Raw genomic sequence first — 27974 nt, forward strand, 5'->3', positions numbered from 1 at the left:
TTAGATCGAAACGCGCTCCTAACATCATCCCATTGTAATCGCACGCAAATATTTGCGAGCAAATATAGTAAAAGTCGCGTTAATTGTTTTGATTAGCGGCGGCATGCATTCAAGTGACTGCACCTGAACGCGAAACAGGGATAAATCGCCGGTAAGTGATGGCCAGAGTAAATGTTGTGACTAAAAATCGTGCGATTGTGTAAATCTGGACAGTGTTCAAGTTAAATAAACCATCGACAAGGTGCGAATTTACGAGGCGACTTTCTAATCGAAGCAGCGCTTTTGTGTCTCGTAAAAGCATTGTTTACTTTTTAATCCGGTTTATAGTCGGGGTTTAATCGCAGCTGGTTTTATTTGCGTCACAAATTTTTAATCCCGCCGTTGCAACAATTTGAATTAATGTCCACCATTTATTACCAGAGTTTGGATAAGTCGTGCTAAATTTAAATAAGAATTTCATAATAAAACATCACGGCTGAAATGCAGGGTTTATGACTCTTGATTCAATTAAATAAATACCGCTTTTTATGTCGCGGATCGAACTGAGAATAACTTAAATTTCCAATTAAGCACGTCTTTGTGAAACCGTCAGAAAGTAGCAAGTTTTTCCTATTTTGCGGCACAAAAGTTTGGATTTATTATTCTCGCAAGAGCTACTTTTCACAAGTAATGCGAAAATACGGTTGACAATATCTGAGACACGTCAATAACTTTGCAAATTAAAATTCTAATTGGACACATAACACTTCATAAAAATTTTTGACGCAATACTTTTATGGCAATTTCGGCGCAAAATTGACACTCCACTTAATTGCTGGCACTAAAAGTTATCAAGGGCCGCTGAACGTCACGTTTTATTGATAACACTAGTTTACAATGTTACAACAATAGGTATGGGGGAATAATCAAGTCAACTTTGGTACTGAAGTCGGAAAAAATTCGAACGGCAAGCTTTTTAAATATTCGTTAGAAAGTATTAGTATTTGACAATTTTTGCAACATCATAAATGTTACAGAGTGCCTATTTTTTTGTACAATGTGTTTTTAAATGATTGTCATCTAGTCGCCTGTGAATTTCCCATGTAAAATCAGAGATGCTGCTGTAGAATTAATGACAGGCATTTGACATTTATTGGCAGAGCGGCACAAATTTTTTACATGTAAACCAGTTTCAAAGCTAACTAGATGAGAATCATTTAATAACACATTGTACTATCATTGAAAATTTTTGGATTTGCACCTGTCACTTAAAAATTTAGAAATTTTGAAAACATATTTGGAGAATTAAAAGTGAAAGTCTATATCTGTTCTCCAATAAACCCAAAAATTTTAAGGTTAAGTTTGGAAAACTTCAAGTACCCACCATAACTTAATTTTTTCAAACTTCATTGAGCATAGATCTTAATTAGCATTTCCTATACCTATCAGTGATAATTTTTAAGTTATATTGTTTTTTTTTGACATTGAAAAAAATTTTGTACTAACCACAGCTATCTTTGTATAGTTTGCCTTGAAAACATTTCTGATTAAACAAACGACAAAATCTGTTGACAATTGTGTTGTCCATCCTGTGAAAACTAGATAAATTAATTAAATGTTGATTTCAAAAACTTTAATTTTCGCATTTTTTCTATCGTTTCCATGGCAACCTATGAAAAAATATATAAAAAAATAAAAAGCTATAAAACATAAGTATAGGAAAGCTAATACTGATCGATGCAGAATTAAATTCTATACGGTTTCGTAAAATAAAACATGGCATTTTATTTGAAAAAATTGAGTTATGATGTTTAAAGTTCTGAAAACTTAACTTTAAACATTTGGAGTTTTTTTAGAAAACTGAAAACACCAAAGGAAAGATCCAGGCTTCCTCTTTCAAATGAGCTTGAAAATATTTTCAAATGTTAAAAAATGGCAGAGTTATCGATTTTTGAACTGGAAAGCGCAAATTCAAAAAAAAAACTCGAAATATTTCGTAAATTGCTAAATTTAGGCATAGGGAAAGCTTATAAAAACTACCTTAAAATAACTCCAGTAATCCAAAAATGCATTAAAAAATATAGCTTTCCATTTAAAATAAGAAAGTTGATGGCGACTTCCGGTATAACCGGAAGTGTCACCATCTTGAAAACATTTTCATTGAGCAGGACCTAAGAGATTATGGTTGTATACAAATTTTCACACGACTATCTCCACTAGAACTACCAATATTTTTAATGTGGGGTTGAGACGGAACGCCCTGTATGCAGTCACCGCTTGAAAATCGTGAAACTTGTGAACTAATTTAAAAGCAGGACGTGGGAAAAGCCAGTTTGTTTTTATCCATTTTCGGCCAAAGCTGAGCTTTTAATATATAGATATCATCAATCATTTTGTAAACAAGCGTGTCTATATAAAAATTCGAGTAAACTTCCATGAAAAACATGGCAATAGACTGCGGCAAATAAATTTTAAAAATGCAAAGGGAGAAACCGTATCGGCGTATGTATGCCAGACACGCAATGTGTGTAACAATTTGCATCAAGCCGCGTCAGCAATTCCAAATATCGGATTTTAATTCGATAATGAATGCAATTCAGCCGAAATGATTTTGCAAAAACAAGCCGGGCCATAAAGTTGTATTTTAATAAGGCGCGAAAATAAACAATTTCGGCTATTTTTATTCCGAATTTATTATTTTTTGATTAATTTCTTGCGCCGTAAATTATTATTAAAATAGACTGAAAGGATTGTATTTGAAATTTAAATCAGGCCTTGCTGGTAAACAGCGATAAGCCACCGGAGGGCGAACTTGACTCGAATGCATACACCCATCGGCAGGATGTTTCAAACCATTTTATTACGAATTTAAATCTTGACGGCTTTGCGGCAACAAATGAAAGTATTATCCGGCCGACACAAAGAAGGGTGAAATAAGCACACAATTTTAAAACCTATTTTTATTTCCGCCACTGCACAAAAATAACTAAGTTACTCCAAAGGCCTGGAGGTGTGTCTGCTAGAGCCGGGCGTTTCCATCTGATTCATTTTATCGAGTCTGAGGAACGATCCAGCGCTTTGTAGGAAACTTCGGGCCATACTTGGCGACCGTGAAGACGAGGACGATTCGGGCACTTCGGGTTTGGCCCGTTTTTTCGTCTTCCGGACGTCTAGTGCGAACAAAAGCTCGACTTTGAGGGCTTGCATGTACGAAATCTGCAAAAACGTGTGATTTTGGCGCAAGTTAAATGACGGCAATTACGTGTTCATCGACTGAAACGCTCCGAACGTTCCACAGAAATTCCAAAACTGCCACAATGTATGCCAGAGCTACTCCCACTCCCAAGACTATAAAGACACCACCGACGTTCTGTAGGGCCAGTTTGTTGGCGTCTTGGTCCTCAGATTCTTTCTGGAATTATTTTTCGAGATGATTTTAAACACTACGTTGCAAAAAACTCCTTTTTTTGTGATAATTTTTTTTAAATAAATCGTGAATTATACTATAACTCTAAATTAAACAACTGCGTTCTAAAACTTTAAAAATCATAAAAAAAATGTAACTTGACGTTTGTCCATGCCAAATAAATGCCAGTTTAAATTAATTTAATATAGGAAGGGTCAGTATTAGGAACTGGTTTATTGAGGCGTCATTTTCACTTTCTTTGACTGTACGTAAAGATACGATTTCAAAGGATTAAAGCGTAAATGCAATAACGAAACACACAAAAAATAGTTTTAGGAAAAAAAATATTAATAAAAACCTGAGTGATAGAACACTATACAGCGTGCTCAAAAACTGGCGCACCAACTCAATGGTGTGTGGTAGAGAAGTGGTTACATATAAAGGTAAAAATAGTAAAAAAATTCTTCGTATTAAAGTTATTGATAAATAACAAATTTTAGGTAAATGATATGTGGCAACGTTGTCTAACAGTCATGATCGCAATAGAATTTGAGCAACAATAAAAATAAATTATTTTTGAAACGGTTTCCTAGGAAATAATTCCCAGTGTTGGCACATCTACACATTGTGATTTTATGGATGACTTTTAATTTTTTTAAATTAAAAAAACTGTTAAAATCTGATAGTAAATTTAAAAATAATTATTTATCGTTTTGTTACGGAACGATTACCTGGTATGAAACATAAAAACATAAAAAAATAATAAAAACTTAAGAAGTTAACACAATAAGTTTGTAGCTCCAGATTTTTGAAAATATAACTTTAGGAATTTTTTCAACATTTTTCCCGTAATCTGCACTTGCTTCTCAATAACGTACCACTGAGTTGGTGCGCCAGTTTTTGGGCACCCTGTATTTATATTTATATTTATATTTATATTTATATTTATATTTATATTTATATTTATATTTATATTTATATATATATATTTATACTTATATTTATATTTATATTTATATTTATACAGCGTGCTCAAAAACTGGCGCACCACTGGTGTGTGGTAGAGAAGTGGTTACATATAATGGTAAAAATAGTAAAAAAAGTCATGATCGCAATAGAATTTGAGCAACAATAAAAATAAATTATTTTTGAAACGGTTTCCTAGGAAATAATTCCCAGTGTTGGCACATCTACACATTGTGATTTTTTGGATAAATTTTAATTTTTTTAAATTAAAAGAACTGCTAAAATCTGATAGTAAATTTTAAAATAATTATTCATCGTTTTGTTACGGAACGATTACCTGGTATGAAACAAAAAATATAAAAAAATAATGAAAACCAAAAAAGTTAACACAATAAGCTTGTAGCTCCAGATTTTTTAAAATATAACTTTATGAATTTTTTCAACATTTTTCCCGTAATCTGCACTTGCTTCTCAATAACGTACCACTGAGTTGGTGCGCCAGTTTTTGGGCACCCTGTATTTATATTTATATTTATATTTATATTTATATTTATATTTATATTTATATTTATATTTATATTTATATTTATATTTATATTTATATTTATATTTATATTTATATTTATATTTATATTTATACATATATTTATATTTATTTACCGGACAGAGGGGGTCTTTGCGTTCCTCCTTCCACCACTTGTCCTTCAGTCTGTTGATCTCGCCCTGTTCTTGCAATCTGAGCAAAGCTTCGTTAATGCGACTCCGGTGCGGATAATCCAAGGGCATTGCGATTCCATATCCCTTGCTGTCTAGCCAGTTCCCAACTTGTTTCAAGTCGCATTTGGTCTGGATTTGGTACTCAAGCGTTGAGGATTCCATCAGAAAGGCATAAAGTCGGTTTTTCTCGTTCTGGACTCGAGCAACTCCAGCGTCGTTACTTTGCTCAAAAACGGACGGTTTGGCTTGTTCCATGGCAGTCCACATGCGCTGATAGAGCGAATAGTTTGACTCCCTGAAAAAACCTTGCGTGGAACCACCGTCCAGAGTCCCGTATTTTATTTTAGTTTGTTTGGCTAAGTCCTCGGCACTGTTTATCTCCGATTGGCTCCGCTCGTTTGTCAAAAATGCAGCCAGGTTTGCCATGTAGGAGTTGGTCACGATTATGGTGAAAAACCACCACATTGAGGCGGCCAGTCGAGGTGCCATGCCCCTTTAAGATAAATTTAATCCGAGCTTTAATTAAAGAAAAATTAAATTTTACTTTGGGAGAATGTCACAGCCTTGGTTCATTATTGAGCCAAGAGTGAGCCAAAGACAGTTCTTCATGTCCCAGATGTTTTCAAGCTCTTCTGGTTCTTGTTCGCAGGGGTGCGGGTTTTCCCAGTCTTGGGGCGAAATCCTTAAAAAATTCTCAAAATAAACCCCAATTATTTATTTCTCTCAAATGATAAGATTTTATGTTAGAATAGTTGGTTAACACATGGGAAATAAAACAATTTTCAAGTTCGTCGAGACGTTTCGACACTTTGAGAAAATTAATTGATTAATTTAACATTTTTGAATTCGATACTCATTTATTAAAAATGTCTATAATCCAGAAAAATAAGCTGAAATTTGTGGTATTTTAATTTTTGTGTAAAATTTTATCAAAAATAAACCAATAAAATTTTGTCTTGTTATTTGTTTTCAAGCAGAAAAATCAGAAAATTAGAACGAAATTGATTTAATTTAGCTCACTTTGCTCGATTTGAACTAGAAAATAATTGTACTAAAATTTTTCAAAACAAATAAATAAATTCACTCAGTTTATTTACTAGAAAAGACCGAAAAAGCTTTAAGTCTAGCATTACACAATTTTTGTATTTTTCTCGTCTTTTGCCACATTTTTCAAACAATTATTTCACAAAATTTCGTTGAAAATAAGCCGTAAAAACATTAAAATAAATCGAAAATTCTTTTTTCGATAGTTTTGGTACATTTTTTGAAAATAAAAGTAAACGTTTTCAATTTGTTTCGTTAACAATGATTGGAAAATCTTATTTGATTTCTTTCACTCGATTTAGTGCGTTTTTGAACGAATTTTTTTCCAAAAAAAAAGCCAAAAAATGTGTTATTTTTATATTTTTCAAGAGGTGTTTGAAGATATATTCTTAGTTTCTTGTGAGAAACTAAGTGACAAATACTTAAATTTTGCCGAACAAAATATTTTTTCTCTTTTCCAAATGTTTTAACGTGGTTTATACAAGAAAATAGATTATCTTTCAAAACTTTGTAAAGAACAAATCGAAATTTCATCAAGTTGAAGTTCGAAAATTGCGATTATTCTGCGTTTTCAGAAATTTTAGATACGTTTAACTTAAAGTTTTTTAGAACAATTTCGCTACAAGTAGGTGAAAATTGATTTTTTCAACCAACTTTTAACCAGAGCATTGAACATTTTTAAACATGTTTCAGAGCTAAAAATTCTTAAGATTTCGCTAGAAATGACCGAAAAATCATACATTCAAAGCCAAAATAATTTTATTTTTGCCTTTTTGAGCATGTTTTCCAATGAAAAATGCCATTATTTCAAAAAATATTGTGTTAAAAACAAACCGAAAGCCACCCAATTATAATAAAATGGGGGTTATTTTAACCTTTTCGAGTCTTGTAGAGGTAAAAAAAAATTTTTTTGGGAAAACTGTGCCAAAAATTCGATAAGATCTAACCGAATTAGATCGAAACCATCTTATCTTTTTAGATCGAGACCGAATTATTTGGCAAGAATTTGTCAAAACACACCTAAAAATGACGAAATAAATGTAAACCAATTGATGTTAGGTTGTTTCTCAGGATTTAGCTCGTGTTTGAGCGAAATTTTATTACAATAAGCTAAAAACCATAACATTTTGTCGAAAACCAAGCTCTATTTCTAAGTAAATTTTTTTATTAAGTTTAGAGATGTCACTAAAACACACCAAAAATTACCAAATAAAATCAATTATTGCATAATTTGTGTCTTTTTTTGAGCGCTTCGCACGTTCTTCACCTAGAAATGCAAGTTTTCGCTCGTTTCATCAAAAATAAAAGTTGGTTAGTACAAGTGACAAGTTTAAAACTGCAGTTTTTCTGTTTTTTGAGTGATAAACTCACTAAAGTTTATTCTTTTAAAAAATTTCGCTAAAACTGGTTGAGAAAAAATCGCAAAAGTCAAAAAAAAATTTTATTTCGATAAATTTAGGTCGGTTTTGATCGTATTTTGTACTTGTATTTCTAAAATCATGTGAAAGCAAAATAAAATGAAATTCATGTTACGTACTTTACCTTCACCAGATTTAGTTAGTTTTTGTTTTGAGCACAGTTTTATCAAAGAAGAGTGAACAATGCCAAAAGTTTGTCAAAGAAGAAATTTTTCAAATTTTCAAACATGATTTGTCCCAAAATATAAATAATAAAAAATAATTTGTACGACTTATTGGTACATTTTTAATGAAGAGACGTAATTATTTTGCAAAAATCGTTAAAAGTAAGCCAAAAAATCCGTCGAACAACTTATTAGGACTTTATTAACAAACATCTCCCACTGGCCAATGTAGAAAAACAAACCTCGAAATGAAAAACAATACGACGGTTAAGGCAAGGTACAGGGTGGCTGAATACATCCACAATTTCAGTGAGAAAGGGTCCAAAAAGGCGTACATGTCCGCCTCTTTAGCTTCCGCTTTCCTGTACAAAATACTGATCCCCAAACGCATGAAAGGTGTGCTAAAATCAACAACTTCCCTCCGATCTGGGGTGATGGTCAGGTCACAAATGGCCAATTCGGCCCTCTGGAATTATTTTAATTAAATTATCACAACATCCGAAATTATTACTCGGTCTAAAATCTCGCGAATTAGGCCGTTCCAGGATTTGGTCGTCTTGTCATAGGCCCCTCGTTGCCCACTCTTGAGCACTTCAAACCTAAATTTGATATTGAGATCTTTGGCCAGTAAGGCTATCAAGTCCATTGAAAAACCCTCGTAGCGGTTGTTGCCTTCCAGGAGATCAGTCTCCGACTTTTGCTCCTTCACCATGAGGTAAGGTGGGCCAATTCTAGTAATAATTTTTTTGTAAAATTTGGAAAATCAGTGCAAGGTAACTACATTGAAGCAACCGTGACAATTCCTTCGCTCCATTTCCTCTCCAGTTCCTTATTCCGATCCTCCTCGCTTTTCAAAAATTGCAAAACTTCGGGGTCTGAAGGGTTCCATTTGGCCACAACGTCGTCTCGATTGCCCTCGACCACGAAAATGCTAAAATTCGTCCTACGGCCTAAATTATCGAAACTTATAGGGGCCGTTGTGCTGTATAAACCATCCGTGTCGTGAGTGTACTGGTTATACAAAAATAAATTGAGAACACAGTTGGTTAAGTGTTTTCAAATACCGCTTTAATAAATGAAGCAATGTCGAAACCAGGCGTCCATTTATCCACATTTTCACAGCTCAATTTCGTCGGCTTTACTGATTTTCCTGTGGCATGCAGGTCGGTGATACATTTTAAAAACATGTGGACGGCGTCGTGCATCAAAGCCGTCTCGGTCTATAAATAAAAATTTGAATAGTTTTCGCTCGGCTTTAAAGGTGCATTACGAGGGCGGAGATCTAGCTATTGTAAAATCTGTATTTCTTGTAGTGCTGATGAGTAAAAGAAGTAAAATTTCTACAGTTAACAAAAATTACTTTAATACAATCATTTACGAAACATGACTAAAAGTAACATTTGTTCTCCTACCGACTGCGCCAATTAGACTAAAGTTTTACAGCACGGTTCTCAAAACTCAATTCTTTGAACAAATTATGTAAAGAATTACTTGGAGTAACTATCTGGCATTGGTAGTTGATCAAAATTTTTACTATATATTGGGAAAAGTATGAAATTTCCTCATTATAGGACTATACATAGTGAATAAATATGATTTATATCTGAAAATTCTTTTAGTGCAACCAAAAATTCATCATATTTTTTTAACAGTCGTAAAAGACTGTGACTCATAAAGAATTCTCTTATTTTCTCAAAAAATATCACCACAATATAATATTTCAAAAGACTGAAAAACCTTGGTTGATGACTTTTGGAAAACCTCCAAATTACGTTAAATAAATAAAATATTTTCAAATATCATTTCATGTTATGATTTTCCTGACTTTTGCACAAAAGAAAGCTTATCAAAAAAACCTGTAATAATAAACCTTTTTAATTTTATTTCAGTAAAGTTTTTCAGAAAAGGTTAATTTCAGATATAAAATTTAAGTCATTTTGGTCTAAAATTTAAAATGACAAAATATCACAGAAAATCAAAACTTTCTTGGTAGGAAATTGTTTGAAATGCATTTTTCAAGTAAAATATTATCTGTTTTAAAACAATAAAAACGCCAACGTCGCATTTTCTCTCAAAATATGCTGTGATAAATTATTCATGCACTTCAAAAAAATAATAGTTAATGTGATTTACACTTTCAATGAGAGATCTAACCATTGATAAATATTTTTACATTTTTATCAACTTTATTTAAAAAAATAATAATAACATTAAAAAATATTAAATTTAGTTCTGAATCGGTCGTATACGATATTTTTCGAGTTAAAATTCGAGAAAAGAAAAGAATCACTTTCAAAATTATAAACAACATACAAGGTGGGCCTCTTAAAAATATTTTTTACTTTACCTATCTTAAAAATTAATAAGTAATCATACAGAAATTAATATGCATGTAATTGTTTTTAAAATGTTTCAACGATTCTTCACCATTAAAATTAATTGATAATTAATAATTAATTATTATTCACGAATCCAAAGAATGTAATTTCAAGTGTCATTCTTTAAATAAATGAAGCCTAACTGATGTTTTGAACAAACAATTCGTAAGACTAGTCCCAATATTATGTTTATTTCAATTTTTTTTGTTGAATAAATTAATAATAATTAATTAATAAATAATAATTAATAATTAAATTTTTGAAATATTTTTGAAATTTGTTTGAAACTTTTACATTTATTTTAAAAAATCTTAAAAACCAAATTGTACGGAGCGTCAAAACTACAATCTGTCTCTCTAGTAGGCAGTTGTTAAACAAAAATTTTCAATTACCATAAAAACCGATAACAAATTTGAAGAAGACAGAACCAAGATTATCAAAAGAACCTTGAACTGTAAAATAAAGTGAGTATAATATTAGTTAGGTCTTTAATAATTTTATTATTTTCTTAGAATATCTTCTCGCTACAATTTTTTTTGTCTGATTTTGTGTATAGCGATTTTCATGTTTTTTTTTTCAAAAATACATTTTTATTATTATTAAATTAGTATTTTGGACCCAAAGGAATTACTCAAAATTTCTAAAATCTGAAGTTTTCGACAAGCACTATTTAGATTTCTGCAAATGTAATCTATTTATATAACAACCAGTGCAGTAAACTATTGATAAATCGAAACTTTGGAATTACAGTAAAATTTTATTGTTTTCACGACAAAAAATTAAAGTTTTCAACTTTTGAAAGATAGGAAACGTTCACATCTTCTGAAGAAGAGTCTTATTTTAATTTTCCGCCCACGGAAAATTCCTTGTGTATGTACCTTGACGGAGTATGGATCCAAATTAACCCCAGGAATATTCATTTTCTTCACATAATTATTCCAGTTACTGATCGCGTACTGAAAATTATCACTTGCCGGATCAAAAATCCGAACCGTTGTGATGTTTGCCGTGGTATTCAAAAGTTTGAAATCCACCGTATGCGCATCCTAAACCCAAATCTAAGTCAAACAAACCAACCCTGATCGCCTAATTACCAAAGAAGTTAGAAAGTAACTAAAGTGCGGCTCTAACAACTTCAATTCTTTGGCTTGCCGCAGAATTGTGACAATATTCTCCGTTTTGCAGTCAAGTATAATTCGATACTCGCTCTTATTTTGGATTTGCTTTAACGCCGACCTGAAACCTCGTCTAAGACTAACAAGCAGTGCCAGGAATCGCCTTGCCTATAGTCAGGCCCCGGCCCCAGCTCTTTGAGCATCAAAGAGTTGTATTTGTTGCCGCCGTTGTAATCCTGCGTTTTAAGAACATCCTGGAGCGGGATTAAATTCTCCGCCGATTCGTAAAACACGACAACGCTTCTCCATTGCAGGTTCCTGACTATGGCCCCAAGTCCTTGGAAGAGTAACTTGGGGAGCGGGTACACGTTGACTAGCATGTCCGTGTAGGTGGCCGAAGGCCTCCAGGCCACTTGAACGGCGGGAATATTCAAATTGTCACTGACCGATTCAATTATTGGTGCTATTTTTGCCGAAGTGGCGCAGAAAACGCCGCCTACTTTGCCCGCTTCGGCGGTTTCGCACACTGGAATGTTTTCTCAAAAATGGAACAATTTGCCCAAAATCTTACAAAACTTGCTGTTCTCGAAACTATCGCTCGTGTTGACCACAGTGGACAAGGGGTTGAAGCGAATCGAGTTTTTCATGATGTTGAGATTGGAAATCGCCGTCTGGAAGGCGATTTCTGACAAGCCATTTTTCTCGTCGAAGAAACCGACTAGGACAACATGACTCGTTTTTTGCGCTGTTGTGGTCACTCACCCACGTCCACGGTCAGGGGCTCGTCCTGCGCCAGGGAAAGGTAGTTGTAGAAGGCGAAAAACACCCACCAGATCACATTTTGGTAGACGATTTTCATGATCTTAGGCTTTCGAGCGACTAAAGTGTCATAATTAGCGAGACGCGGTTATGCTCCTAATTCTAAAATAAAGTTGAATTGGTGCCAGTTTTCGTGGTTGGCACATATGCTGGTCAATGGAATGCTCATTTCCGCTCTTAATTAGAAAAATCGATCGAGATTTTGCAAGGAGTGGTTGAATTAATCTGGGAATATGTATGAAGAGGCGCTTAAAATACATCAAAATCGGCTGACGTCACAAAAAGCACGATATATCACTCGTGGGCATATTTATGACAATCGTATTGATTTATTCGGGAGAAAAAATTTCGCCCAGTTCCAAGTTCATCAATTTAGGGGCAGGGAGTTAGGTTACAGAATTATCACCTGGGATATTCGAGGAGGGTTAGTCTCTACAACAAAAGATGATTCTGAAAATAAATCTAACTTTAATTTTAACAAAACTTGATCGACTCTAGCACCAGATGTGAGTGAAAAACAGTGTCTATTTCTACCAGAAAATAAACTTTCAGTTCAATAAAGTTGAATAGGAACAAGTCTAAAGATTAATTACAGTGGAACCTCTATAAATCGAAGTATGAGACATTGAAGCTTACTTGACAATTATAAGATTAACAAACTAAAAAAAATCAGTTAAACTAACGAAATACATAAATACGCATAAAATAAGTAGTTCAAAATCAGCTCAAAAGTCGTTTAATTAAAGTAAAAAATACAAAACACAAAACAGAAAATTTGGCCAAAAAACATTTTAGCACTCTAATTTTTTATCAAATTTTAACAAAATAGACTTATTTAAAAGGTAAAGAAGACAATGTTTTGGAATTATTATTTTCCAAGCTTGTAAGGCGATTTTTCTGAAAAAATTAAGCCCACTAATCTCATTTTTTAAATGACATTGTTTTACCGTATTTATTCATTTTCAGATCGAAATTTTTGACGAATTTCATTATAAATCTTCTAAAAAATCAACAAATTTGTGTATTTTTTATCAAAAGTATTCAAACTATCATAGTTAAATTTGCGACATTTTTCATACAATCAAGTTCACCATTATACTATTTTTTAACTTCTCCAAAGTTCCATTGCATTTTTCCGTCAGAAACTCCTATTTTGCAAAATTCAAAATAAAAAAATACCAAATTGAGTCAATAAAGACAATTTTTGTTTTTTTTTAATAATTTCAGCACTTTTTCAGTCAATTTTGCAAAATTTTGTCCAAAATTTAGTGAATTTTGGGCCGGTTTATAGAAAGCTTCATTAAATTTTAATTCGTTGTTACAAGTTAACAACGCGAATAGACCATTAAAATTGATTCAATTTGGTCACATGATCACTTAATTGAGGATTAAAATAAAGACGCTTCTATAAAAAAAATAAAACCTCCAAAAACCTATACTTTATAGTAGACTTTACAGTCCTAAAGCATTATTGAAAATTTTAGACCATTTAGACCAAATCGAGAAAAGAGATAGAAATTTGAAAATATTTTGTTTAGCTACTCTCTAAAAAATAAAAGTTTTTTTCATCACTTCTTGTTTGGAATGAAATAGTGAAGTCATTTAGCTCTAAATTTCATCATAAACCTTCTAAAAAATCACCAAATTTGTGGATTTTTTGTCAAAAAGAATTAAAAAATATCTAAACTATCGTCAAATTTTTTTCACGCATTTTTGTACAAAAACTACTAAATTAAATTCATCTTTATACGATTTTTTAACTTTTTCAAACTTCAATCAATTGCATTTTTCCGTCAGAATCCCAACACTTTAGTTGCAGAAACAAACAGGCAGAGTTCAGACAAACTTTACAAAGTGAAGAAAAAGACATCAAGTGAATAAAGCAAAAATATAAGAAAAAAAATTAACATTACAAAGAAGTACAAAATAATCAGTAGATTCTCAAAATTTAAAATCAAAAAATACCAAATTGCGTCTTTAGTGACAATTTTCTCCCTTTTCAAGTCGTTTCAGCACTTTTTCAGCGGGAAACACCAATGTTTTGCTAATTTTTCGTCCAAATTTTAATAAATTGTTGTTCATTTTTAAGTTCACTTATTTCTCAAAATTTTGTCAATAAAAAACGTCAAAAAATCTTAATATACACTTTCCCAAAGCAACAAATTTTTGACTGTTTTAAAGATTCAAAAACAAATTCCATATTTAATGGCCCATTTTATATTAGATGATTGAATTAGAATTTTTTTTTGGAAATTTTTGACCATAAAGACTAAATCGAGGACAAAATTTTGTTCTAAAATATTGTAAAAAGAAAAAAATTTGCAAATATTTTGTATTACAACTCTCTAAAAATTTCTTTTTTCAGTTCTTTTTTGGAATGAAATATCAAGTCATTTGGCACTAAATATTTTTTTAATTTAAGAATAAACTTATGTTACACTCTTACGTTTACGTTCTTTAGTGTTTTCGACCTTAACTCTTAATGCATTATTTTCTTATTTCTGCCGGTTTTTAATTTTTTCCCGCTTTTATGTTCTTCAATTTTTGTGTTTAAACGTCTCCGGGTTTACGTTAGCATATAACTAATAATTCATTTAACTCTGACGAGGAATTGAAGTTGTTTGAAATGGTCAATTTCTTGTTTACACTTTTCGGTAATTGGTAAATTTGATATCTCGTAGGTGCCAACACTCCTTTAAAATAAACATCCGGCCTTAATGACCCGTTTCTATGAAGGCTGAAAAATCACTATTGAAGCAAATTGCTTTCCATCACGTCGATTCAACATCACTTGTAATTTTTCAGGACTTGACATGAATTTTAATCAACACGTGACAAAACGAAATAATTCAGATTTTAATTAAATTACACGGTTTTTGGCGCTTCCTTCGACATGACATGACGTTGCTTTATTATCCTCTATTTATAAACAAATCCGGGATTGGGTTTCGCTCAGAAATAATTTGATGGTGCAAGGATAATTGCATAAGGATTAAGCGCATTTGAGTAGTCTTGCAAAAAACTGTTCATTGAGTAAAATTAATAAATTGGCGTGGTTTATTTTAGGTTTTGATTTATTTATCCACTCGTTGGTAGGAAAATATTTACTCTGTGGGTTGATTCGGGAAGACAAGCCGTCGCAGTGTACTTATTTTTAATCCCGAATTTAATCTCGTAAACTTTAAACAAATTGGAGGTAAAGTAAACAATATTTCATAGTTAAGTGCTCCTGTCGTGCTGATCCTTCCATCAGCGGCCGCTCTGCACGAATCGGCGAAATTTTTTCTTGACACAATCGCATATTAAATATAACTTCCGAGATTCATGTGGAAGTTTGCCCTGAATACGTCTCCAGGATAATACATCTTGCTCATTTGTTGCAGGACTTTTCGGTCAACAATGGACGTTACAAATGGGACTAATTGTGGTGGAAAATACACCAGACCTGGTATGTTTACTTTAGCTAATGGTGTTTATAAAAGCCGACATCCGAAACCGAAATTTCTTTCGAGAAATGTCGACAATTTTCCAAAAAAAATGAACAAAATTGTGGAAACAAACGGCAATTAAAAAAATCGGGGAAGCGGAAATTATCCTTCAATTTGATCTATTCAGCTGGACGCAGGATGCGAGACGTGTTAGTTAAAAGCTCTCTTTATTAATTCGCGACGCTCCGATTGAAAATCATTATTTGCAAATCGGGAAATAAACGGCCGTAATTACCGGTTCAAACTCAATTACTGCATTTTTTAGAAAATCAAATTCATTTAGTAGAGAGATATGGAGAAGTTCATGTGCAATCGAGTCATGGGCTAAGCGAAATAAACATGGTCAGTTTACATATTAGGATTGCTTACTATATGTTTTTTTTTAATTTTGTAAACATCTCACGTAAGATTTGAACTGTCTATTTGAATGCTCGTGTTTAGATACGACTTCAAATTATTTCAAAATAAAATAGCATATCCAAAAATTGAAAAAAAATCCTAAGTATTTTAAGACGAGCTGATGAATACTTTTAGAAAAAAATTCCATGAATTGTCAAAATTTGAATTGATTTTTAATTGAACAAATAAACATTAACACCATATACATTTGACCAAAAAACTGGTAATTGCAGCCTTGAAAACGTTCTTATTTATTATTTATTAAGAGTTTCGTTTGGAGAAATTGAGTTATGGACTAAAACTTCTCCAAACATAACTTTTTGTTAGTTTTTTTTTTAAATTGTAAAACATTGAAAGAAAGATCTAAACCATCACTAAATAAGTACGATTTTAAATAATTTAAAAACGGAATATCTAGCAGTTTTCGAAGAGAAAGATGTAAATTCGAAATTTTAAAAGAAATCTAAATACATATTTTGAAGCAACCTCATGAAGATTATAATAAAATAACTCAAGTACATAAGAAGAAAAAAAACAATTTTTATTGAGTTGAAGTTGTACACAAAATTTAAAATAGAAAAATATAAAGACCATACATTTGAGCTCAAAAAACCTTGTTCCATTGAAAATGTCCTTATTTACATAACATTTGCTAAAAAATTTTGTTTGGATAAATTAAATTATAGACGTGAATTAATCCAAACGTAACGTTGAATTTTTTGATCTAAACTGTCTTTTCAGACGCTTAAATATGTTTTAAACTACTGCCAAATGAAATAGTTAGCGATTTTTGAAAAAGTTGCAAATTTCTCTCAGATGCCTTAATAAAGTTTCAAAATAAAATATATGAAAAATAAATAAAATAAAAATAAATAAATAAAGTAAATCTGAAGATTTTCAAAAAAAATCGAAACGAGCTAATGAAAACTTATAAATTATCTAACTCGAGTAATCTAATGAGTTATGGACTTTTGTTTCATCGTAATAACTAGATTTAGCTAGGATTTTTGGGAGGTTAAAAAGTAGGTGTTAAAAAAGGCTGTGAAAAAATGGAAATTAGGTATAAATTTTGGTAATTTAGAATGAATTTTTTATTAATTCGTAGAGCAGGACAAATAAAACATAATTTTTTAAGCAAAAATTTTATTACAAAAACAAACAAAACGAAATAGAAACTTAAATTTTAAAATTCTCTACTGCACAAAGAAGATGCAAAAAAGTAAATTAATCGTTGAATATAAATATAAAAAAATAAAAATTGACATTTTAAGTAATTAACTTTAACGCTGAAAAACTAAAAAGCTAAAACACAAACAGTATAAAAAACAAGGAAATTTAAATTCAGTAGAATTAAGTGAGAAACTGAGAAAACTATTTAGAAACAGAAAAAAGAAACACTAATTATTGTAAAGTAAAAGATTGAAAAGCTAAAAAACAAAAAAACAGTGAGAATGGAATTCTCTAGAATTGATTGACTGAAAGAGTGTGAAATTAAAAAACTATAAAACTGTAAAACAAAAACAATAAAAATTTGGAAAACTGAAATTATACGAGTGTAAAACCACAAAAAATTTAGAAAATGAATATAAAATATGAGGGAACTAAGAATCTAGAACTTAAAACTGGGTAATCGAACAACTAAAAAAATAAGAAACTGAAACATTAAAAGCCTAAGTAACAAAAATCTCTTGATGAAAAATTAAAAAACTAATAAATTAAAGAATCTGATTATTACTATTTTATAGTGAATACTAAAGAAATTAAAAAATACTTTATTTTAGGAAGATTAAACACAAGCAACATATAAAAAAATATTTAGAATAATGTCAATTCATGAATTTAACAATAATTATTAATATTAAAATTAAAAATATTATTAATATAATATAATTATTATATATTAAATTTAACAAAACAAACTTATTTCAAGTTTAAGGAAAGCCTTTAAGAACTGCGAGTTAATTAGGGAAGTTTTCTCATTATAACGTTTTTTAATTTTTAAAAAAACAAAGGACGCCTAAATACGACTTCAAATTATTTCAAAATAAAAGAGTTATAGGTCTAAAAAAATTATAAATCCAAAAACTTGCAAAAAAATTTAAAATCAAAAATTTCAAAACAGGATAATAAAAACTCCCTTACAATAAGGATAATTAAGTCAAGAATTCCAAAAACGCAGTTTTGTTTTTTTGCATCTTTGGACTCTCTTATTAGGTTATTGTCCGGAGATTTTCGACGAGATGCTGTGCTGGCCGGAGACCCTCGGGGGCACCACCGTGAACCAGTCCTGTCCGAAAAAAATGGGATACGACTCTCGCCGTTTCGCCTACAAAGACTGCCTCGAAAACGGCTCCTGGTTCAAGCACCCGAAATCCGGCAAAATCTGGACCAACTACACCACCTGTGTCGACCACGAGGACTTAGCTGTAAGCCCCCATCGGAACTTTTTCCATTCATAACCGCCACTCTCTTCCAGTTCCGAACTCACATAAATCACCTGTTCGTCATCGGCTATTCGATTTCATTGGCGGCGCTCGTCATCTCGCTCGCCATTTTCTTCACGTTCCGGTGAGTTTTGGACTTTCCCAAAATCTCGCTAAAAACAATGCTTCAGGACGCTGAAATGCACCCGCATCCGCATCCACATCCAGCTGTTTATCTCGTTCGCCCTCAACAACCTCATGTGGATCATCTGGTACAAAGAAGTCGTCCCTAATCCTTTCGTCACCATCCGCAATGAGGTAAGTTGGGATTAAGGCGCAAGTAAACTTGGCTTAAGCCCGGGATTTGCGAAATTAATATTCATGACTTGACAAATAGTTGGGAGGAATTTGCTGTTCGCTGAGGCGCTTTTTCAACTCTCTTGCAGCTCTGGTGTCAGGCTCTTCATCTCGTTGTACATTACTTAATGTTGGCGAATTACATGTGGATGTTCTGCGAGGGCTTGCATCTGCATCTTGCTCTAGTTGTTGTCTTTGTGAGAGATGCGGAAACGATGAAGTGGTTTTTCGCGCTGGGATGGGGCGCCCCTTTCATCATCGTCCTCATTTACAGCGTTGTGAGGATATTCATCTTAAAGGACAACTACATGTAAGCGAAATTAATTGCAACCAGGTGTTAACCCAATTGTGAGCACTAAATGCATTACTTTTAATAAAATTTGAATTCGTGGCTGAACTCACTTTTTCTTTTTTCTAATTAATTGTGAGGCACTATAAGTTCAAAAAAATATAAAAAAATCATCAAGTCAGATTTAAGGATCATATAATTGATTAAAAAATTAAAACTTTTACTCATTTTTTTTGTAAGTTTTTCTAATAGTCCAACACTAATCTCCTAACATGATTTTATCCCAGAACCTTTATTTGTCGACTTTTAGAACCTTCAGATCTGGACAAAAACGTTTGCCCTGTCAGAAAACGCCTAATTCTGGCCAAAAACATCGATTTAGCTAAGAAACGAAAAAATTTTGATAGAACAAACGGAAAAAGCTCTAGCTTAAAACAACGGTTAATGTATTAATTTAGTAGAAATCAATTTAGTTTGAATAACTTCTTGCTTACAAATAAAATAATTTTTTTTTCTGACCGGAAACATCGATTTACAGATGACTCTATTAATTGTGGAGTTATTGCTATAGATAATTATAAAAAAATGTTGAAGTATTCACACACTCACTTTTCAAACCTTGATTACGGCAAAACTATTTGAAAAAGTACAATTAGCTTAATGTAAAAATATTCAAAAAAATTTATTGGCGTCGAGAAAAGTGCAAAATTTTTAATGATTTTTTAGTTATACATTTTTGCTTTAGTTTGCAATTTTCGCGCAAAGTCGGAAAACATGGATTTTCTTGAAAAAAAAATAGACTAACAAAAAAAAACACTGTAATGTAAGTACCTCTGCATTACGAATATTTTTCCAACCAATTATCATTTTTATTTTATGTAAATATTTGAATCCAGACTTTTTTATACAGTTTCTAACAGAGTCTAATTTTTTCACAATTCTTGGAGTACTTTAAGAAAATATATATACTTTATTTACGAGTTCAATAGCTTCAACAGGTGATAGAGTTATTGTTTCTAATTTTATTATGCGCTATTTACTAAGATTTCAAAGTGAGAAAGTTAAGTAAGTCATCTGAGAAGTAAAAAAATTAAAAATGTAAAAATTGACGTGACTATAACGCAGAAAAACTTAAAAAAAAGTTCGCTCTGTTTATCAAGAAATTCTGATTTAGAAAAAAACAACTCATTTTGAATAATGACTTGCCTAAAAACACGCTAAAATACTGAAAACGGATTATTCTGTCCGGAAACATCAATTTACAGACGATTCTATTAGTTGCGGAGTTATTGATCGATGTATATCAAAAAATGTGGAAGTATTCACTCAGTCACTTTTCAAACATCAATTACGGCAAAACCATTTGAAAAAATACAACTATTTTAATTATTTTAATGCAGGGCAATAAAAAACTGTCTACAAAATCTATTGGGATTAAGAAAAGTGCAAAATTCTCAATAGTTTTTAAATTATAAATTTTATTTCAATTTTTGCTTGAGTTTGCAGTTTTCTTGCGATTTATTAATCTGAAAACAGATTTTTTTGAGAAAAAAATATTTTCTCAAAAACTACTAATTGGAGATCATTGATGTTTTTTGAGAAAAAGTGATTGAGAAATGAGTTTTCCAATAATAATGCATAATAGGGTTATTGCCTAAAACCAGTTAAAATACTTACACACTCAAATTCAAACGTTAATTGCGGCAAAACTATTTAAAAACAAAAAATTTGTTTACTGTAAACCAATGCAGAACGATCTGGGGCATCGACTGATGTTAAGAAACTTTTAACTAATTTTTGAATTTGTTTGCAATTTACTCAAAAAGTATTAATCGGAAAACAATGACATTTTGAAAAAAACAAATTCCTGTTATAATTTATTCAAGTAAGAGAGAAAATAATCTTTCGTAGAAAAAACTCAAGCATGTATAATAAAAATAATAATTCCATTATTTGTGAACTAGTGTTATCCATGCTTTGCTTTACTGATCTTCTTTGACCTTCGATTTTGAATAATAATTTTCAATTAACAAAGCTTGAAACAAATTCAACACGATTAGAAAATGAATTAATGCCGAGCTGATTTTGATTTACCCGAAAATTTTATCTGTCTGAGTTATTGTTCGTTTTTCGCTCAGTTAATTAATTGTAAACTTTTTTCCCGGAACATTATTTCCCGACAATCGAATAAACGCAGGGGATCATTTGACGGGATAATTTTTTGCCTTAATCTCCCTTCAGCCATAATAGACTGGATTTGTATTTGAAGTTTTTACTGGTTGTGAAAAACTTGGCCGATCAATCTCTCCGAGATCGCTCATTAATTATTATTGACAATCAAATATTTATTTTTTATTTTGTTTGACGACTTGCGGGAACTTTGTACAAAGTGCTGAATGCACGTCCGAAATTAGGAAACTCTCGAACACATTGTTTACGACAGATGTGACCAAACTTGGGTCTATTTCTGACCACAATGTGATCCGTTTCTTTGGCCGTGTGCACAGCTATGATTTATTAATGTGGATTCAAGAGACAATTAATTGCAACGTCTCGCTCTAATAATTGTAATAACAGTGATTCATCACAGCGCTGGAATTAATAATGGTATCATTCACCAACTCCTACAGGCGATTACGTTATTTTATCATAATTCTCCCCTTGACAATAATGTTTAGATTTACCGAAAAAAATCGCAAATAAAGTCGTTAAATGCAGAGGAAGCCATTAACGATTTGCATAACGACCTGCACAAGATTCGCCGAAACTGTTTCAGGACATGCAAATTATTAATGCCACTAAACATAAATAAGCGATCGATAAAAGCCAAAAATGTAAGTTTATGATTGCAATTTCGTGATTTATGGACATTGGACCGCGCTATCTGAAAGGAAACAACAATCAATCATGGCCTAGTTATGGCTCGAATCAACTCGCATTTAAATCTATTTTTCAGGTGCTGGATGGCCGACAGCTACTACAGCTCCTGGATCCTCACAGCCCCCGTCTGCATCTCCCTGCTTGTGTCTCTCAGTAAGTAAAAACCGCTTTGAATCAGCCGAACCCATTCATTACGAAATTAATGCTCCGATGATTGTCTTAACGGGATAATTCCTTTGATGTTCGCCCGGCGCATCCACCATTTCGCGTCAAGTTCGGGTGTGATGTATTGGCTAAAACAGGTTTAAAACTGCTACATCATGTCGTACGGTGGTCCCAATTCGCAAAAGTGATTTTCAGGCACACTTTGCAATTTTTTTCCAGTATTTCTGATCAACGTGCTGCGAGTTATTTTGACCATTATGCATCCGAATTCGGCCAATCCGGCTCCCATGGGACTGAGACGGGCTGCCAGAGCTGCACTTATTCTCATTCCGCTCTTCGGGCTCCAGCACATTCTGATACCGTTTAGACCGGATATGTACGACCCCTACGAGCATCTGTATCAGTACGTCACTGTCGTCGTTGTCACATTGCAAGTGAGTAACGATTCATAATGCGTTTGTACATTTTCGCAAAATATTTCAAAAAAATATATTAATACCAGGTAATTTAACTACACAGTTACCGAAAGTATTAATATTAATATCAAAGTGTTAAACAAGCGAAATCAACATTTTCAGTCGCCTCAAGTATCTAAAAGTTACGTTTTGTGCTAAAATTTTATCTTGCAATAAACATCCAATCATTTGTAACGCGAATTAATTAATAATTCTTACTTAAGGCTCTAGACCCTCTGGGAGCTGGCGCATACGTTTTACGTGTAAACTGTTTTCACTGTTTTTAGCCGCAAATTTAGACTTGAAGAGTTTCTTGACATTTGCAGTGTTTCTTTATAAGTAAATGTAGGTCGATGAGTCATTTTTGATTGAAATAAATGCCTAGATATTTTTTTATTAAATAAAATGTCTGTTAATGAAGTTGATACGAATTTTTGATAACGGTGCATTGTATTGAGTATTTAAAAAAACCATTTTATAGGAAATTTAAAAATACAGACTTGAGATATTTTAGATTTTTGTTAACTGTTCTTAATTGTTAGATATAAAGCAAAAATTAAATTGTAAGTAGGCAACTTTTAATGCATCCTTCTTCGAATGCGTAGCTAGCTGGAAGAAGATTTATGACGGGTTTAGGACGCACCGCTGGAGGTAACCACCATTGGGGTGACCCACAAGATAATAATTTTATTGCATTTGTTCAAAACAGAGAAATGTATCGGCACAAATAGGAATTTTAGCGATTTCTCTATTAGTGGTATAAAATTAAAGCACATGATTTCGGAATTAATTTTTTTAACAAAATAATTAGGTACCTATAGATTTGCATTACGTTTTTTTTGTAGACACTGCTATCAACGTATCTTATGAGATTTTGAAATACGAGTAATCACGCTCGCTATTTTTTTGAATACTTTTAACAATAAAATTATTCCTGTTTTAAAAAAAATATAAAAAAAGATGATTAAAACTTTGGTTGTACTTAGCTTCGTTCTGCACAGGTTTTGTGATAGAACTACTGAGCTCCCTCACCACGACAAGGTGTCAACCCACTGAGGAAGTTTTTTTTTACTTTTATTGTTCAAATTAAAAATTATAATTATTATTAAAATGCTTATCATCATATTATGTATTTATGTAAAAATCTCTAAAACTAAACTTGAAATATTATTTACAAATCCTTTTTTATTATGCTGCGTAATGGTAAATTGCGACTATGTCTTGAATCAATTATTTCTGGTAACATGCCATTCATATAAAAATTTTCAAGACAATCTATCATTCTTCCGTTCCAATATTTACTATCGTCTTTCTCAATAATACAATATTTTAAATCTGTAGAGGTGTACACTATAAAATAACAAGTTTGGCGATTAGTAATGTGGAGCTGACCTTGTACTTGATACATGTAATTATCTTTTTCTTTTAAAACTATTTTACTATCATCTTGAGAATCTATTTCTAAGTATTTAATCAATTTTTGTTCTATGGCAGTTTTAATATTTGTGTTTCTTGCGCTAAATGGACATTTAATTTCAACAATAGCATTTGAACCCACTAACCCATCTGGTGTTGCACCTAAAAATTTTTTTTCTTTATCAACAAAAAAGCCGCATGAATCTACCTTTATACCTGTGATCTGTTCAAACTTCTCCTTTGCTTTCTCTTCATTATCAATTCCCCACTGTAGTGGTTCGGGTAATTTTTTAAATTTAGATAATCCCACACGATACAAGACATCTTTTACAGCATTCGCTGTATTGGTCGTACATTTCATATTAATAATTCTTCCGAAATTACTAGCCGTTAATCTATTATTTCTTTCTTTATCCCACTGCTCATTATTACGTTGACCAATTGTTAACAAAGGAATTTTTAAAATATCGCAAGCAGCCAAATCATTCAAGAACTCATTTTTTATTTTGTCATATGTTTCTGTTGGCATGTCTATTATGTCATTAGTCGCACCATAATCCGAATCTGCACTTTGAATACGAATTTTTCTTTTATTTAATTTTGTAGCTTGAAGTTCTTTGGTTTTTAATAAGCAATTTGAAAATTTTGTGGTGTAAATGCCACTATTCCCTGATATTTTCTCCATAATTTTAAATACAAATTTGTTTTTGTTATTTACATTTACGGCTGCCGCAAAGCATCTTCCATGATAAGAACCGCGTTCTGAAAAATTTATTCTTTTAGCCCCAACAAGTTTGTTAACTACTGAATTAAATGACTCAACAGAATTATTATCGACATAGTTCGGATTCCGGTCTACCATAAAAAAAATCATTTAAACCCAGCTTTTTCAGTGAAGCTCAAATCTTCAAAGTGTTGAAAAAAAATTATGATGCCTTTTTATTTTATCATAAAATAACTTTATTTTACGTTATGCTGCTTCCTTGTATGTTTTTTTACTACACTGTCTGATAGTATTGTTCTTGGCTTCTAGTGTAATTTCCTCAAAAGTCCCTTCTTTTGAAACGTTTGAAAGGAGAAGAATAACAATGTTTTAAAACACTTGTTGTCCATGATTTAAGCTAATTAGTTGGTATTCTGTATGTCAAAGGATTTTGTCGTAATAAATACTAGAAAAATGAGTTAAACCCACTTTTAGACAAAGTTTGATTTAACTGAAAAATTTTAAAGCTGAAATTTTTAAACAAGCACGATTATTTGTTCTCTAAGTTCCTGATTAAAGGTCTTTCACTACTTTTACATTTGCAAGTTTACATAAAAAAATTCTGAAGCCCTCTTATTAGTCTTTAATTTTAAAATAACACATTTACGTTATGCTGTTCGTTGTAGTTTTCTTATAGACATTTTGTGATTTTGTTTAATTCTTTTGACTAAGATCTGCAAGTATTTTGTTTTTTTTTTCTTCTAAGATTCAGAGTTCTTTAAAAACAATTTGAAGATGTTCATGATTTCAGCAAGTATTTTAATAGATTTTGTCAAAGTAAGTTAAAAAGTTCAATTTCGAGCGATTTACCTTATTTTTCAACCAGGAACGTACTGATATTGTAAGAGTTTGTCAAAAAAAGCTTCAAAAAGTTACCGAACAAATTCTGAGTTACGTTTTCTCAGCCTATTCTGAGCGATTTAACTCTTTTTTAAATCAGAAGCTAACTCATAGTTTCAACAGATTTTGTAAAAACTCATTGATTTTGCAATTGGGCTTTATTTTAAGAAAGAAATAAAACAGATTTTTTAGAAAGTAGCCGAAAAGTTGAATTTGCAAGCTTCAGCTTGTCTTTAAATAATAAACCCACTAATTTTATAAAATTTTGTTGAAAGAATAAGTTTAAGAACTTACCAAACTTAACATTATCTTAGCTAATTTCAAGTGATTTAGCACGTTTTTTTAGTGAAAAACTCGTTGGCTTTAAGAAATTTTGTCGAAACAAGTCGAAAAGTTTAATTCTAAACCACTTAGCTTGTTTTTCAACCAGAAACCTACTGATTTTGTAAACAAACTCCAAAAAGTCACCATAAGAATTCTTAGTTACGTCGTTTTTTCATCCCTTCCTGACAAATCTAGCTCTTTTTTAACTCAGAAATTAACTAATTATTCGTCAAAACGAGTCAAAAAGTTTAATTTCGAACATTTTGAACTAATTTTGAAACATAAACTTACTGATTTTACAAGATTTTTTCGAAAATGGCGTATTAAAAAGTCATCACACTAGATCAGAATTACTTTATTTCAGCCATTTCTGACCAATTTAGCTTTATTTTGGGTAACAAACAAAACAACAAGACAAAATAAAGTTTAATTTCCACGCTTGTTTTTGAACCAGAAACTGCCTGATATTTTATTAAAGGAAGCTTAAAATTTCAGTCAATTGTGAGCGATTTAACACTAAACTCATTTACTTTAACAAATTTCGTCGAAACAAGCTTAAAAGTTTAATTTTGAGCAATTTAGCTTATTTTTCAACCAAAAATACATGGATTTTGTAGAAAAATATTTAAATCACTGTACGAGTTCTATACAAGTTATTTTAGCCAGTTCTGGTCGATTTAGCTTCATTTTGAGTAAGAAACTACCTTTTAGTAGATTTCTACAAAAATCAAAACAAGTCAAAAAGTCCAATTTTGAAGCGAATTACTTTGTTTTTGAACCAGAAACTCGGTGAATGTGTGATATTGTGTCGAAATAAATTTAAACAATCTCTACATTCTCAGTCAATTCTCAGTATTTTAGCTTTTTTTAGAGTCATAAACTCATTTAATTTACCAAATTTTGTCGCAAAATAGATTTTTTTGAGTCTTAGACCCAACAGTTTTGTTGAAATACGATGAAATAATTAAGAAAAAAACATAAACGTATATATTATTTATTTTTATTTACTTATAAAAAATTCAGTTTTCTGCGTGCTTCAGTCTTTCTGGAGCCAGAACTCGACTTATTCAAGAAAAATCGCCGACTTGCGAGTAATTCACAAAGTTATTTTGACGCGACGTTAATGTTTTTTCGCTCTCGAAAAAAAGCCGTTTTTATTCCAGGTTTATTAAGAATTTACAGAGTTTAAAATATTTGTTTTATTTCTCGCTTCGCCTTCGTAATTTATCAAAACCTGTCGTTAATTACAACTCTCCCGGGCGCCCTATTAAGACCCAAATAAACGAAAAACTGAAATTGGATTGTCCTGTCTCCTAAAAAACATCTCGCGATAACGCTCCTTGCAAACTTCGCCACTTAAACTGGCTCGAAGTCAAGTTGATTTACAACTTAATAGAAAAATATCTTTTGCAGGGTTTATGCGTATCGTGTCTGTTCTGCTTCGCCAACCAGGACGTCCATCAGGCCATTCGGGGTTTTATGCACCGTAAGGTTTACCGGACGACTCGCTGGAGCAACTACCATTACACCGGAGCCGCGGACAGCGCCGGGGTTTACGTGGTTAATGGCAGCAGCCACTGCAACAATGTGGGGCTATTATCACTGAAAAGGAAATCGACAACCACTGTCAAACTGTAAAAATGGGGGAGATTTGGGGCCGATTCCTCGGATTGAGAGGGCGGTTTTTTACGTTTATTTCAATGTGCTGTTGCATTGCTGTGGTTTATGGGCCGTTCGGCGTAAAACTTGTTTGCCTGCGCCCACGGATGCGGACGTTGCTGAAAATTTTAGTACTTGATGGAGGAAAAAGCGGCTAACGGCCGCACTCAGAATATCACGTTTTCTACTGTTCAGTATTACTTGTACATAAGTTAGTTTGTGTAATGTTAGCCACCTAAAATAATTATCCATGTACCTAGTAGGTAATAACTTTGAAAGGGAGCACATGATACGCTTACACCCTGAGTCATTGTCATTCGTGTCGTTCGACCTAAATGTAATATGAATAAAATAAAACCCTGACAAGCAAAAGTGCGTTTCAATCCAGTAATTAAAAATTCATTTTCAATTCGACTGAACCGTTTCAAACAAACGAACAAATCCCTTTTTTGCGACAGTCGTATTTGGGTTTTTTTGTGATCCGATTTTCCGAAGACGATTATTAAATTC

At 32.0% G+C, this 27974-nt stretch overlaps 2 protein-coding genes across 4 annotated transcripts in view; one reads left to right on the top strand and one right to left on the bottom strand.

Annotated features, from left to right (window-relative positions):
- LOC656939 (calcitonin gene-related peptide type 1 receptor) lies at nucleotides 1-27836 on the top strand. Of its 3 annotated transcripts, none has more exons than XM_015980605.2 (9): nucleotides 1-241; nucleotides 15390-15454; nucleotides 18108-18319; nucleotides 18370-18461; nucleotides 18508-18634; nucleotides 18763-18983; nucleotides 21919-21995; nucleotides 22227-22441; nucleotides 27219-27836. In XM_015980605.2, the coding sequence occupies exons 2-9, from the start codon at nucleotides 15406-15408 to the stop codon at nucleotides 27441-27443; spliced, it is 1218 nt and encodes a 405-aa protein (XP_015836091.1). In that variant the 5' UTR covers nucleotides 1-241; nucleotides 15390-15405; the 3' UTR covers nucleotides 27444-27836. The 3 variants fall into 3 exon arrangements, with proteins under 3 accessions (XP_015836091.1, XP_008193920.1, XP_015836090.1); XM_008195698.3 differs by having other exon boundaries at nucleotides 1-151; XM_015980604.2 differs by lacking the exon at nucleotides 1-241 and adding an exon at nucleotides 15113-15202.
- LOC657024 (glutamate receptor ionotropic, kainate 2) overlaps nucleotides 2925-27974 on the bottom strand; it is a 318038-nt gene continuing 292988 nt past the window's right edge. Inside the window, exons 2-14 of the mRNA XM_008195697.3 lie at nucleotides 11950-12068; nucleotides 11759-11905; nucleotides 11356-11713; nucleotides 11167-11308; nucleotides 10951-11118; nucleotides 8759-8914; nucleotides 8476-8705; nucleotides 8206-8425; nucleotides 7937-8160; nucleotides 5613-5750; nucleotides 5012-5561; nucleotides 3242-3391; nucleotides 2925-3195 (exon numbers count right to left, since the gene is read on the bottom strand). Coding sequence (XP_008193919.2) covers nucleotides 2971-3195; nucleotides 3242-3391; nucleotides 5012-5561; nucleotides 5613-5750; nucleotides 7937-8160; nucleotides 8206-8425; nucleotides 8476-8705; nucleotides 8759-8914; nucleotides 10951-11118; nucleotides 11167-11308; nucleotides 11356-11713; nucleotides 11759-11905; nucleotides 11950-12068 — 2827 coding nt within the window. The 3' untranslated portion in view covers nucleotides 2925-2970. The remainder of the gene's footprint in view (nucleotides 3196-3241; nucleotides 3392-5011; nucleotides 5562-5612; nucleotides 5751-7936; nucleotides 8161-8205; nucleotides 8426-8475; nucleotides 8706-8758; nucleotides 8915-10950; nucleotides 11119-11166; nucleotides 11309-11355; nucleotides 11714-11758; nucleotides 11906-11949; nucleotides 12069-27974) is intronic.

The sequence above is a fragment of the Tribolium castaneum genome, chromosome 5, assembly GCF_031307605.1.
Source record: "Tribolium castaneum strain GA2 chromosome 5, icTriCast1.1, whole genome shotgun sequence".
NCBI lineage: Eukaryota > Metazoa > Arthropoda > Insecta > Coleoptera > Tenebrionidae > Tribolium > Tribolium castaneum.

Bases quoted from the DNA above. Each gene is read 5' to 3' on its own strand.
- LOC656939 (XM_015980605.2), top strand. From the start codon at position 15,406: ATGGACGTTACAAATGGGACTAATTGTGGTGGAAAATACACCAGACCT. The intron at 18,984-21,918 runs GTAAGCGAAATT...TCTATTTTTCAG, and splicing joins ATCTTAAAGGACAACTACAT to GTGCTGGATGGCCGACAGCT. The intron at 22,442-27,218 runs GTGAGTAACGAT...TATCTTTTGCAG, and splicing joins TCGTCGTTGTCACATTGCAA to GGTTTATGCGTATCGTGTCT.